Source organism: Oncorhynchus gorbuscha, linkage group LG12 (assembly GCF_021184085.1).
Source record: "Oncorhynchus gorbuscha isolate QuinsamMale2020 ecotype Even-year linkage group LG12, OgorEven_v1.0, whole genome shotgun sequence".
NCBI classification, from domain to species: domain Eukaryota; kingdom Metazoa; phylum Chordata; class Actinopteri; order Salmoniformes; family Salmonidae; genus Oncorhynchus; species Oncorhynchus gorbuscha.
In genome coordinates this window covers 66,923,968-66,938,615 of record NC_060184.1, presented here as the reverse complement: position 1 = coordinate 66,938,615, position 14,648 = coordinate 66,923,968, and the positions used below count along the sequence as shown (strand labels likewise).

At 44.7% G+C, this 14,648-nt stretch overlaps 1 protein-coding gene across 3 annotated transcripts in view; it reads left to right on the top strand.

The window, feature by feature from the left end:
* The window catches only part of LOC123991265 (phosphatidylinositol 5-phosphate 4-kinase type-2 alpha), a 38,270-nt gene extending 26,376 nt beyond the window's left edge, over positions 1-11,894 (top strand). The window contains exons 2-11 of one of the 3 annotated variants that reach the window (XM_046292692.1): positions 2,198-2,295; positions 2,393-2,489; positions 3,080-3,232; positions 3,350-3,496; positions 3,585-3,623; positions 6,425-6,529; positions 8,362-8,475; positions 8,626-8,863; positions 9,238-9,341; positions 9,449-11,894. In XM_046292692.1, the coding sequence (XP_046148648.1) occupies positions 2,198-2,295; positions 2,393-2,489; positions 3,080-3,232; positions 3,350-3,496; positions 3,585-3,623; positions 6,425-6,529; positions 8,362-8,475; positions 8,626-8,863; positions 9,238-9,341; positions 9,449-9,529 (1,176 nt within the window). In that variant the 3' untranslated portion in view covers positions 9,530-11,894. Of the gene's footprint in view, positions 1-2,197; positions 2,296-2,392; positions 2,490-3,079; positions 3,233-3,349; positions 3,497-3,584; positions 3,624-6,424; positions 6,539-8,361; positions 8,476-8,625; positions 8,864-9,237; positions 9,342-9,448 lie in introns of all 3 variants that reach the window. The other 2 variants (XM_046292691.1, XM_046292693.1) reach the window with 2 other exon arrangements.
* The last annotated feature ends 2,754 nt before the right edge of the window (positions 11,895-14,648 follow it).

The window sequence follows — 14,648 nt, the reverse complement described above, 5'->3', positions numbered from 1 at the left end:
GGGGCAAACTACCTGCCCTCCAGGACACCTACAACTTCCGATGTCACAGGAAGGCCATAAAGATCATCAAGGACAACAACCACCCAAGCCACTGCCTGTTCACCCCGCTATCATCCAAATCAAATCAAATTTATTTATATAGCCCTTCGTACATCAGCTGATATCTCAAAGTGCTGTACAGAAACCCAGCCTAAAACCCCAAACAGCAAGCAATGCAGGTGTAGAAGCACGGTGGCTAGGAAAAAACTCCCTAGAAAGGCCAAAACCTAGGAAGAAACCTAGAGAGGAACCAGGCTATGTGGGGTGGCCAGTCCTCTTCTGGCTGTGCCGGGTGGAGATTATAACAGAACATGGCCAAGATGTTCAAATGTTCATAAATGACCAGCATGGTCGAATAATAGTAAGGCAGAACAGTTGAAACTGGAGCAGCAGCATGGCCAGGTGGACTGGGGACAGCAAGGAGTCATGTCAGGTAGTCCTGGGGCATGGTCCTAGGGCTCAGGTCCTCCGAGAGAGAAATAAAGGAGAGAATTAGAGAACGCACACTTAGATTCACACAGGACACCGAATAGGACAGGAGAAGTACTCCAGATATAACAAACTGACCCTAGCCCCCCGACACAAACTACTGCAGCATAAATCCAGAAGGCGAGGTCAGTACAGGTGCATCAAAGCAGGGACCGAGAGACTGAAAACAGCTTCTATCTCAAGGCCATCAGACAGTTAAACAGTCACCACTAACATTGAATGGCTGCTGACAACACACTGACTCAACTCCAGCCACTTTAATAATGGTAATTCATGTAAAAATATATCACTAGCCACTTTAAACAATGCTACTTAATATAATGTTTACATACCCTACATTACTTATCTCATATATATATATGTATATACTGTACTCTATCATCTACTGGATCTTTATGTAATACATGTATCACTAGCCACTTTAAACTATGCCACTTTTTACATACCCTACATTACTCATCTCATATGTATATACTCGATACCATCTACTGCATCTTGCCTATGCTGTTCTGTACCATCACTCATTCATATATCTTTATGTACATATTTTTATCCCTTTACACTTGTGTGTGTGTATAAGGTAGTAGTTTTGGAATTGTTAGGTTAGATTACTCGTTGGTTATTACTGCATTGTCGGATCTAGAAGCACATGCATTTCACTACACTCGCATTAACATCTTCTAACCATGTGTATGTGACAATTAAAATTTGATTTGAACTACATTTACCTTCCCCCAAAATGTATATTTATGAGCAGTTCCCTGATCCCCAACTTCTCACCTGAATGCATTTTTTAACATTTGAAAGGGTTGGGCAAAGGCTGAGATTGGGGTTGAGAGTTTCTCTGACTTTTTCTGCTAGATGTTTTTTCTAAGACCCCTTTTCCATCTGTTCGACCATAAATCAAATGTTTTGGGTGGAAATATGTATAATGCCTTAATGTCTCAAATATAGACTCTTAGCTTTCATTTGACACCCAATTTGACATGATCCTATGACCTTCACTTGTTTGTGCTCATGGGTCCTTTCACATGGAAATGACTCTCATTGGGTAATTGTAAAACCATTGTCTCATTGGCCCTGGCCTCATTATGTTTGTAACAGACCTATAAGACTAGAGTGGCTGCTATAGTAAGTAGTTCATGAAGTAGTTAATAAAACCATAGACTGTGTGGACCTGAACAGCCTCTCAGCATGACACACGCACATAGTGACACACAGAGCTGGAAACTGATTATGACAATCTGTCTCCAGCCCCATCCCTCAATCTGTGTGAGTCACAGGCACTGATGCCTGCAGGCAGTTCTAAAGATCCCTGCTGTCTTGAGGCTAGCTTGACTACAACCCTGTCCCTGCCCGCCGCCGCCTCCCCACACACTGTCTCGTGTTGGATTCAAAAACCTTGTTTCACATTTCTTGCAGTAGAGGAAATACAGAATGTCTAGTCAACGTTGTTGTTTAGGTGTTTTAGTACTGTGCTGAAACAAAAGCCTGCACTGAGCTAAAGACAGATGAAGGGGGTGTGAGGAGTATGGAGGTCAGAGGTGCTGTATGCTCATCTTGAATGAAAGGACAAGCTTCTGGATTTGACTAACATTAGTTCAATCTGATCGGATGTTTATGTTTAGTCATTACTCTACAAAAACACTATGCTTTCTCTCGCTCTCAGATCAATGAGTTGAGCCATGTTCAGATCCCTATCATGTTGATGCCTGATGACTTCAAGGCCTACTCTAAGATCAAGGTGGACAATCACCTCTTCAACAAGTAAGTGTACAGACTCCCACAACACACACTAATCAAAATGCTCTGATGTTAAATGTCTATCTCAATAACAGCTTGTACTGTGTATGTGTGTGTGTAGGGAAAACATGCCGAGCCATTTCAAGTTTAAGGAGTACTGTCCTCTGGTGTTCCGCAACCTTAGAGAACGTTTTGGCATCGACGACCAGGATTTCCAGGTACACGCACGCAGAAGCAGACTGAACTCCTCTCTCTGTCTTCTGAATCTTGCTATATTTCTTTCATGTTTATTGCCAAGTTTCTCTCTTTGTCAGTACCCTCGGAATACAGTTTTACACACAGAGTGAGTGTGTGCTCTGTGTTGGCAATAGGGAAGTCTGTCTTCTGGTCCTCTGAAGCTGTCTACATTCTCATGTTTATATCACGGTGGAGGGAGAAAGAGTGGGTGAGGGTAGGAAGAACCACACATGGAGGGGGGAAGGGGTTACAGAGAGGAGTGCGGTAGGGAAGTGATGTGTCTCTGGGGTTGCTCTGGAGGGCATCAGCTGTGTGCTGGGGTAGGAGGGTGGCAAACACCCAGGGGAAGGAGGGGTGTCTGTCCACACACACACTCGAGCGCACACACAGTGGCTGGGCTGGTGCAGGGTGTGAGCGATGGATAGAAGGGCCTTAGAGGCCTGCCTGACTTCAGCTGTCTCTGACAATCACACACTGTCTCTCTCTCTCCCACACATTCTCTCTATACATTCAAAAACAGTTTCAGATTTTTACAGAAATGTGTGATTCACTGTTCTCTCTCTGTTTGTAGAACTCCCTAACCCGTGCAGCTCCGTTAAACAGTGATTCCCAGGGTCGGAGTGGGGCTCGCTTCCACACCTCCTACGACAAACGCTACGTCATCAAAACAATCACCAGTGAGGACGTGGCTGAGATGCACAACATCCTCAAGAAGTACCACCAGGTACACACACACACACACACACACACACACACACACACACACACACACACACACACACACACCTCCAGAAGTACCAAAGTACAATCCAACTCTCCTCCAATACTTCTATTTCTCTAGTTCATAGTGGAGTGTCATGGCAACACGCTGCTGCCTCAGTTCCTGGGGATGTACCGCCTCACAGTGGACGGAGACGAGACCTACATGATCGTCACCAGGAATGTCTTCTCCCACCGCCTCTCTGTCTACAAAAAATATGACCTCAAGGTAGGTAGGTAGGTAGGTAGGGGTGGGAGGGGATAATTGGAGACTTTCATAAGGAAAAAGGAATGTCTGACATCTTTCTGTCTATCAGGGCTCCACTGTGGCCAGGGAGGCCAGCGACAAGGAGAAGGTACAGTAATTTACACACACACACAAATCAACCAGACATATATATGGTGTGTTTTAGTGTATTGATATAGACACTAATTACGGAGTTTGATTCTGATTCCTGGCCATCCCCTGTCCTAAAAAAGCCATGGGGGGAGGGACCGACGGCAGGGGGGAGGGACCGACGGCAGGGGGGAGGGACTGAGGGAGGGACCGGACTGAGCGGGGGGACCGGACTGAGGGACCGGACCGAGGGAGGGAGAGAGCTGTGTGTTAACACCTGGTCCAGTAAACCAACAGCTTCTGTCCATTACCTATCGGCCCTTCCTTATGTCATCAACTACATGGCTCCACTTCTACTGAGCTGGTTTGCTTTGGTTTTTGGGGTGGGAGTGGGGGTAGTTCAAACTGTTCATCTTCTTCTGTTAAGACCCCTGCCCATTATACTCACCATACTCTTGCACGCTCCGTGTGTCTTCAGTTTGCTGCTGCTACAGCAGTCCCATTGCTTCCCCTGCTTGCTGTCTGTGTGTGAGAGACAGAGATGTGTGTGCCAAATGCTTTGTTTGTCTTCTAGAGAGTGAATGTTTTTTGTGTGTGTTTACATTCCTGGAATATTTGATCAGATGCTGTTTGTTGTATGCTTCAGTTTTCTGGTAATGAGAGCAGACTTTCTTTGAGAGTGAATGAGTGAATCAGCCCAGAGCCGTGTGGTCTAAATATATGGCTCTGATTCAGCCAATGGCAGTTGTACAAACAGAACACAGGCTTTGTGATTCTGCAACCTTCCCTGTTGGCAGGAATCTTCCCTGCAGTGTGGGAAAGTGAGATGTGGTGTGAACTGGCGTGTGAGACTGAACTTTTCGGCATATTTAGACTGTGTGTGTGTGTGTGCATGAGTTTGTGTGTGTGTGTACACGAGTTTGTGTGCGTGTCTGAGTAGCTAGATCATCATTTGAACCCGACAGGTCGGCTCTTTCCTCCTAAAACTGTAGAAGCTCGGCCGGGTGGAACACCAAAACCAGCGGGGCGTTGTAACTTCGGGGAACCCCTCAGTCTAAATATAGCCCTCTGAGGAAGAGAATAGGGACTTAAATGGAAGTACAGAAGCTGTTGATCACACACTGTACTACACAGTAAGCTCTCTTCTCTCAGCTTAATGTGTCACTATTACAGAATACCAATAGTTATTTCTGACAGATCAGCGATAACTGACTAGCCAAGATGTGGAACGACTTGAATTGTTCAATTTACAACCACCACGGCTGCAGTACTACGACAAGTACCTACTGCTGCTGCTTTTACCACAGTCCCAGCATTCAGTTGTTCACTGTTTATTCCTAAACGTTTGACATCCCACACACATATTGTATGCTCACAGAAATCCGTGAACAGGCATGCCATGACCACCCACCATCACTGTTCAATACGTGACTTGTGAATTAATTAAAGGCCTTCTCACATTGTGTGTGTGTGTGTGTGTGTGTGTGTGTGTGTGTGTGTGTGTGTGTGTGTGTGTGTGTGTGTGTGTGTGTGTGTGTGTGTGTGTGTGTGTGTGTGTGTGTGTGTGTGTGTGTGTGTGTGTGTGTGTGTGTGTGTGTGTGTGTGTGTGTGTGTTCAGGCCTGACTACTTGCACTATCATGTTTCATCTCTAATGGCAAACTGGCTTTAAATACAAATGTTCTACATTTTCAGGTTAGGTTGATTCATTGGTTAGTTGGTAAAAAGTTGTGACTGAGTGGTATCCATAGGCACTGCTGTGTATTCATGAATACAGGAGGGGTGAATGGAGTTACAAGGTATTTGGTGTGTGTTGAGGTACATGGTAGTTAGTATGTGTTAGGTGGTGTAATGTGTGTAACAGCCGTATGGTGTGTAGTGTTTCACACACAAACAACAAGCACTCTTGACTGATTGCATGCCCACCCACCCATGCACGTTCTCTGCATGGTCCTACATCTCTAGGTTCGTCTCCAACACCTCCACCAACCACTCTGTTCTGCATGCTGTAGACTCACTTGTCCTACTGTCCTCACATGGAACCTGGACTTTTATTTCACATCAACATATTCATACTTTACAGCCAGGGTGGGCAATGGGGCTGCAGTATGCACTGTGCGGGGTTTTGTTCCAGCCCAGCTCTTAACACATCTAATTCAAGTGATCTCATCACAGTCAATGTTTAGACCATGAATAGTGATGTGATTAGGAATCAGTTGTGTTAGTGCTGGGCTGGAACAAAAGCCTGCACTCCCAGCTTCCCCCTGGGTCCAGAGATTTGTCATGGTACCTGTTTACCACTATAGATCTCTGCTATCTAACGTTGTTATTGTTTCCTCTCCCTGGGTTCCTCCTGCCAGCTGGTAGTGGTGTTATTAACACTGTTAGCTACCGGCTGGCCCTCCCTACAGGCGACATGGCTTTTACCTGACAGTTTGTCTTAGCAGCAGTCTAAAAGAACACCTGAAATGCCACCCTAGCTGTTACAGCGCTTTCTTATGCGCACAAAACCGGAGGATATGCAGATTCTGTTTACACTTAGCAGATGCTTTATCCAAAGAGATTTGCAGTACAGTGAAAGCATACAATTTAGTATGTGTATGTGATCCCTGTGGGAATTGAACCTGTAACCTTGGCTTTTCTAGCAGCACTTGCCAGGCTGTACACTCTTTCAGAAGCTCTCTTTCCTTGCCGCGCTTTAAACTAATACAGTTTGTATATATCTTAAACACTTGCCTTTCCTTAAAACTTCCTTCCTTCCTGTCCCCGGCTCTCTCCTCTCATCCTCCTACCTCCATCCCTCCCTCGCTTCCCTCTTCTAGCAGCCACGCCCTCCTGAGGATGCGCCACCGCGGCCCAAATCTAACGTTCAGCAAAGGCTGCAAACGCTGCGGATCGCCACGCGCTTTTACTGCGCCATGAAACACGTAAGAGACGTAAGGAACAAGGCCAGGCATGCTCAATCTATCTACATATCAAATCATATTATAGAACCAAGTCCAGGCATGCTCAATCTATCTACATATCAAATCATATTATAGAACCAAGTCCAGGCATGCTCAATTTATCAGATCAATCGTATCATTTTATTTTCATAGCTTTTTCAGATTCATGTAATGACGGATACAGGACACCTGCAATGAACTGACATGTAGGAAGCAGGCAGATGGAACTGGCTTATTCTGGAACAGTTTTTCACACTGCTGTTTTTCCCCCCTTTCCTCTATGGCTATTGACTCTCAACCAATCACTTTCACTTCCTGTCAATCAGAAATACACACACACAGTATAATGATGCTGTTCCTCGGAGTGTGTCAGCGTCTGAAATGGCACCCTATTCCCTATATAGTGCACTGCTTTTGACCAGGGCCCATCAGTCCCCCTGGCTAAAAGTGTGCGCTATATAGGGAAAACGGGTGCTATTTCAGACAACCTGTGTGTAGCTGACACAGATTCCCATACGGTGTTGACGGGTAGGCAGAGAGAGACACGTGACTGGTTAGAACAGCTGTTGTCTGAGCATGCCCAGAGCACAGCACCACTGGGCTGCAGCTGCTCACCACCAGGCCTGGCCTCTCCATTCCTCTCCTGTCCTTCATGACCATCCTTTATTGACCTTCATCCTTTATTGACCTTTTATTTACCTGGAGGTTTCACTGTATATTTGTTGATACTTCAGTTGGTGATCTGTTACAATTCTCCTGTTCTCTCTCGCCAAGCTGAGACAAATGCATTATCGAGCGACCTCACTCACATCCGATGTGCCACAAACTTCCTGTAGCGCACTGGTAATGATGATAGAGCTCAAAAAGATCCTTCATGTCATTCTATGATGATGCCGTTCAAAAAAACTGCCTTCGGTCACCTGATTGAAGGCCTTGTGCAATGGCCCTCTGATCGATCTTTTCTCTACCCTGCTCTCATTGTTTTTCTCTAATTTTCTCCCTCTTTCTCTCACATTCTCTCTCTCTCTCGGCTGTTTTCATCTCACTTCATCTATTCTGTCTATTACTGCTACTCTACCATGTCAGCCCAGTCTACCTCTGAACCACAATCGTTACGTACAGCACCTGATCTACTGCTTGTATGAGCTGCTCTATACTTTCTCTGATATCTGAACTGATCATTGAGCGATTTAGAGTGGTTGATCAGGAAGATGAGTGTTTGGGAAGAGATTGAGGATGCATAGAGTGGGTGGATGGATATTTGCAATGTATATTATTTTCAGGATGTCTGTAGCTGGTACTAGTGTGCCTCTACCTGCTTGTTGACTCTCCACATTATTATAACGTTCACCTATCTGAGTGTGCAAGAGAGCCTCGGCCATTGCAGCATTGTTTGTGGTCTTTGTTGCTATATGTGTGTGTTTGTGTGGCCGCTTTTCCCTTGCTGCCGTAGAACTGCTTCTGTCAGCTCTCTGAGCAGTGCTGCTGCTGTGACCTCATTTCCTGCTCACTCCTTCCTTTGTGCCACAGAATAACACCCCCTCCTGACACCAGCCCCCCCCCCCCTCCCACAGACCACAGGCCACACATGGTGCTGTAGCCAGATGGCTCAATGGAAACTCACAAGCCTCCATAGAACTCCCACTGTCTTTAACTGTTGTTATATATGTCACAGATCACTTAATTCAACGAGTCAGTTAGTTGGATCATTTTATAGATTGTACATTTTGACTCCTTTCTAATGATGTAATTAGTTATAGAGTCCAGGTGTGTCCTCTGCTGTCCTGACTGTGTTTGTCTGTGTGGGGCGTCAGGCCAAGGAGCTGCCCACCTACAAGGACAACGACTTCATCAACGATGGACAGAAGATCTACATTGACGATGACAATAAGAAGATGTTCCTGGAGAAACTACGTAAAGACGTGGAGGTGTGTGTGTGGTTCTGTTATTTCTTCTGGTGTGAGTGAATAAATACTTGGGTTGGATTAATCCTGGTCTTAATCCTCTTACCAAAAGTTTAATTCTCCCCTTTTACTCTCCATTACTTTATTCTATGTCTCCTTTCTCCCTCCCTCCAGTTCCTGGCCCAGTTGAAGCTGATGGACTACAGTCTGCTAGTGGGGATCCATGACGTGGAGCGGGCTGAGCAGGAGGAAGTGGAGAGTGAGGATAATGAGGGGGATGATGAGGGGGAGAGTGACGGAGGAATTGGCACTCCCCCGGACTCCCCCAGTAACACCCTGGACAGCACCAAGCCCCTGTCTCCGGGGGAGTTTGACCCCACCATAGACGTCTATGCCATCAAGAGCAACGACAGTGAGTGGAGAGGGGCAATGAGGGAGAAGAAGGAAAGGGATAGAGGAGGGGTACAGAAGACTAAAAAGCAAACGGTTCACTTCAAAACAGTGGGTCAGAAATACCAAATAGATGAGCAGTATGGTTGTAGCCCTCTCGTGGCTTCATGTTATATAATTAAGCAATATACCACAGCTAAGGGCTGTTCTTAGGCACGACGCAGCACAGTGTGCCTGGATACAGCCCTTAGCTGTGGTATATTGGCCATATACCACAAACACCTGAGGTGCTTTATTGCTATTATAAACTGGTTACCAACATGTCAGCCAATCAGCATTCAGGGATTGAACCACCCAGTTCATAATATAGGGATAATCCTGTGTGTCTGTGTCCAGGTGCTCCTAGGAAGGAGGTGTACTTCATGGCGGTCATTGACATTCTGCAGCATTACGATGCCAAGAAGAAGGCTGCTCATGCTGCTAAGACCGTCAAACATGGGGTGTGTGTGTGTGAGGTCACATGCCTACTTCTGTGTTGGTGTAAATGTTGTGTGTTTGGGTTTCTTCCCTTGACTGACTGTCGTCCACCGTGTGTCTCCCCCTGCAGGCGGGAGCTGAAATCTCCACGGTAAACCCAGAGCAGTACTCCAAGAGGTTCTACGACTTCATCACCACCATTCTCTCATAGCCCCCAGGGGAAGGGGAGGGGGCACTTAGGGAGAGATGGAGAGAAGGGATGGGTGAGGGTGGGGTATTGCGCTCCATCTCTCCGTCAGCAAAGGTGTCCCTCTCAGCAGCTAATACCATCATTCGTTTACATACATCTTCTCCGCTGTTACATTGAACAGGAGAACTGCTATTCTAGGTTCTAGTCTGTACTTTTTTATTAGTTTGTTTTGTTTACTTTGGGAATGTTTATTTGTTTTTTTACTGCCTCTTAACACCACGTCCTCAACCTGCATTGTTTTTGTTTGTTTGTTCTGCATTCCTGTTTGGGGGGGGTTAGAATGAGGATGAACAGAGCTGTGATTGGATAACAATAGTGCGGTCACTCGGAGTAAATAGTATAGGATGAAGTGCTCGTCTTCAGGAAGTATAGACCTTCAGCCAGACCATCCAATCGCCATTTAGTACAGCCCTGCCCCAGCCAAAGCTACTTTCCTATTTGTCCCATCATCCATCACTTTCCCTTTAGACCCTCCTCCTGGCAGTGGATGTTACTCCTCCATTCTCACCTTACACTGCTATCCTCCTGTCACACACACTGCTCTCCTCTACCCCTCCCTCCATATACAAGATAAGTTAAGATGAGTTGTGTTTAGTAAGACAGGGAGCTGGTCAGTAGGGCTGTGTTTAATAAGACTGGGAGCTGGTCAGTAGGGCTGTGTTTAATAAGACTGGGAGCTGGTCAGTAGGGCTGTGTTTAATAAGACTGGGAGCTGGTCAGTAGGGCTGTGTTTAATAAGACTGGGAGCTGGTCAGTAGGGCTGTGTGTGATTTATGACATCACTGACTGATCTGGTTTGTCTCATTCTGGATAGTTACCAGGAAGTTGGTATGTGATTTCCTCTGGGAAAGGGCAGGGCTGTGGTGTGATCCTTCATGGACCTTTGATCCTGCATTGCCATCAGCACCTTAAACAAATCATTGCACTTTTATGTTGTTAAACATAGGATTTTTTTGTTCTGTTACATGTGCTGCAACAAAAGCACTGTTAGAAGCTATCGAACTGTGCCCCAAGATTTTTGATGGAGGTGTAGTAGGGATGAGGGAAAGTGTCTTGACTGTAAGGCACTAGGGAGTAGGAGGGACTACAGGTGGGTTTGGGACAGGGCCTGAATGTAGTGAGTAGCAGAGAGAGAGGAGGGGTGTGTTCCGGACAGACAGCCCAGTGTTTACCTCTGGCATCGTACCTGCCTGAACCAGAATCTTAGCCACATCTGTCTGTCTCAGGTCTCCAACCCCGGCCCTGAAGATGTACTGGGTATGCAGGTTTTTACTCCAGCCCAGCACTACCACACCTGATTCAGCTCATTTTGGTCCAGACTAAAGACCTTGATTAGTTGGTTATTTGAATCTGTACGTGTAGTTATGGATCCCCATTAGCTGCTGCCAAGGCACCAGCTAATCTTCCTGGGGTCTGGCAAAATTAAGGCAGTTATACAATTTTAAAAAACATTACAATACATTCATAAGAGATTTAACAACACACTGTGTGCCCTCAGGCCCCTACTCCACTACCACATATCTACCAAACAAAATCCATGTGTACGATTGTGTGTAATGCGTATGAATATGTCTGCACCTATGTTTGTGTTGCTTCAAGTGATTTAAAGCTGGGCTGGAACAAAAGCCTGCACACCCAGTAGCTCTCCAGGACCGGAGTTAGAAAACCCTGAGACATACAAAGATCTCTACATATGGTTCAGGCCTGAATCGGACATGTCTCAGGTTTTCATGAGAGAGGGAGAAGGGGAGGGTGGGGAAGAGGTGCTGGGTTGTAGAAAAATATGCTTTTGTTTAAGTGGTGACGTCATGCCAACCTGTCAGCCTCTCCTTTTAACATTTGTCTGTTATTCAGACTTGTTGGTGTTTTTGAAAGGTTGTTTATCTCTGAATTTGGCAGGTTTGAATTGACTTGGTAAATTTGTATATTTTGCACAAAAAGGAACCAAATGTTATGCATCCGATCCTGACTGGTTGCTGTGGTCTTAACAAGGGAAACACAATATCATTATACCTGTACCAGAACCATATACACACTGAGTGTACAAAACATTAGGAACTCCTACCTAATATTGTTTCACCCCCTTTTCCATCAGGACATGGACTCTACAAGGTGTCGAAAGCGTTCTACAGGGATGTTGGCCCATTTTGACTCAGACTTCCCACAGTTATCAAGTTGGCCGGAAGTCATTTTAGTGGGGGACCATTCTTGATACACACAGGAAACTGTTGAGCATTTAAAACCTAGCAGCATTGCAGTTCTTGACACAAACTGGTGCGCCTGGCACTTACTAACATACCCCGTTCAAAAGGCACTTGCATCTTTTGTCTTGCACATTCACCCTCTGAATGGCACACATACACAATCCATGTATCAAGGCTTAAAAATCTTTCATTAACCTGTCTCCTCCCTTTCATCAACCCTGATTTAACAGGTGACATCAATAAGGGATCATAGTGTTCACCTGGTCAGTATGTTATGGAAAGAGCAAGTGTTCCTAATGTTTTGTACACAGTGTATACTGTTTGACTCTCTCTATATATATATGGCTCTGACTTGTACCAAGTGAGAAGAGTCTGGTGTTTTATCTGTGATTGGTAACCAACTAAAACCAGTAACATTGTCCTCTACTATTCTATCACAAGCAAAAAGCTTCCATATTGTTTTAGATGCATAGATTATATTCACATATATTTTTACATTGCATTTAAGTCATGAAATATAATTGTATTTTAAAGCACCACCCTTTGAGTGAATGACAGTGTTGGGTTATATGAAGAATGATACTGCTTGAATTTGTACAATGCTTGTACGTACTATAAAAACAAAACAAATGCATGTTGCAGGAATACGCTTTCTTCCTCCTATGTCTTGGCTGTTTAAATCCATTGTAGCTCTCCTAGACTTAACCCCATCTGAGTCTCTCCTTACCATGCTTTAAATTGTATTTGTATCATATACACTGTGTAAGAGGTGTGCCTTTATACTCCAAATTATTTACATTTTTACCTTTTTTTAAAACTTTTTGTTTAAAGTTTATTTTAATAATAGGGTGGTTACTTTTGAGTTTTATTTTCCACCTTTTCTCCCTCCCTGTGCAGTAGGTGTTTTTCAATCTATTATTGTTATGGAGTCAAATTGACAATTGTATTGACTGAGTTTTCAAACAAAACTAAAATGTCAGTCTCTGTTGTGGTAATTTTATGGGTAGAATATAGTCATTAGGCTCTGATCCAGTTTACCTTCCCCAAATCCTAACCTTGCCATTTGGGGGGAAACTGCAAATCTGAACATAGATCAGTGTCTAGGGACAACGTCTACCTCCTCCCTGGTGTGGAGATGGCATCTATGCTGATGTTAACCCTTCGTTCCTTGCTGCTTCTGTCTCAGTAAATACCTTTTTGTTTGTGTCGTGGCTGTGGTCTGTGGTGTGTGTCTGTGACTGTCGTGGCTGTGGTCTGTGACTGTCGTGATGGTGTTTGTCGGGCTTGTCCTCTCACCACTTCCTCAAGTTTGAGTGTGTCTGACATGGCACTATATTCCCCATAAGAGTGCAATTATTTTGACAAGAGCCCACTTAGGGCTAAGGATTATAGTTAGATGGGTTCTGGTCATAGGTAGTGCACTATTTAGGGAATCGGGTGCTATTTCAGATGCAGACTACACTCTTAGGAGTCCCTCCCCCCTGTCCACCATCTAATGTTAACGTCACTGCATCGTCACTGCTCACTAAGCCCTAACCTTTTTAGGTTAAGGGGAAACGTCTACCTGCTCCACCTTCCACCCACTGGCCAGCTCTCACTTTCCTCACGAACAGGACTCAAAAAGAGGATACAGCTCTGTTTGGCCTTGATGGCTTCCTGTAGTCAAGGTGAGCATACTTTGAGAGAAAACAGAGCGTTGTTTTTGCTCTAGGAGGATGGAGGCTGGATCCATAGAGAATATGCTGCCATGTCACAGACTTGGACAATGACACACATCCTTACTCACTGAGCCCCAGTCCAGTAGGGTGTAGGTGGCTGGTTTTGTCCATTGTTGGCTGGTCCTTCAACCCTCATCCTCTGCGTAAAGGCTTCAATATTCCCCTACTAAACCTACCATTTTGCCAAAAGCAACTTTTCCTATCTATGTGCGTTCATCTACAGTCAACGACCCCACATATTAGCTTTAACATATTGTAAGGTGTAAATGTACCAGTTTGATTGAATCTGTACATTTTTTAATGGGAGTGTGTGTGTCACAGATGGGTGTTTAATGTTCACAGCTGTTTGGACAGACTTGTGTGAGGTTTATATGTGGAGTTTTAACTGTTTTGGGAAATAAGACATGACTTGGGCTTGACAGAATCTGCAGAGGCAGAATTTTCTCAATTTCTTCTCAGAAAGGACTTAAAGTTGATAATATTCATGGAATTAACTCCAATAAAACAAAATACCGTTACAAAATAAATAAGTTTGTTGGAATTAATAGGCAGACAGACTAGATGACTATAAAGGTTTTGTTGAGAGATCTTCCCTGCAGATTGTGTCCTGTCTGTAATGATGACCCAGAGTCCTTGCTAACTGTTGCTAAAGTGTTGTGCGTGTGTATTGCTGTCTGCTGGTGGTCAGTGGGAGTAAACTGTTGTGTGCTGTGAGGGAGGCTAACTCATGTTCTATGATGTTTATTGTTCAACACAATGATAATAATAAACTCCTTTCCATAAGCATTTGCTCAAATACAATAAAGCACTTGGTCTGCTAAACTAAAGTCTGCTTGGAATACTGTGCTTTTCAATTATTGTCACCATCTGACGGTCTTTTGGGCTTTATTCATTCATGTGTCCTGTATTTTTCAACGTAGTGCCATTGAGAAGCGTCTTTTTTTTCGGGAGGAAGACTTAAGGCGGCTACACATACAGGACACGACTAAAACTACATGCTACTTGAAGGAGATTCAAAATGGAATCACAAATGATATACAAACTCTTCCAACTGTGACACAGGCACATTCTATTACACAAGCTAGTCCCTGCATACGGTTTGCCCTGTTGTTTTTGACGAAAAATGTTACATTCCTTTAGACTTTAGGGTGGTGTTTA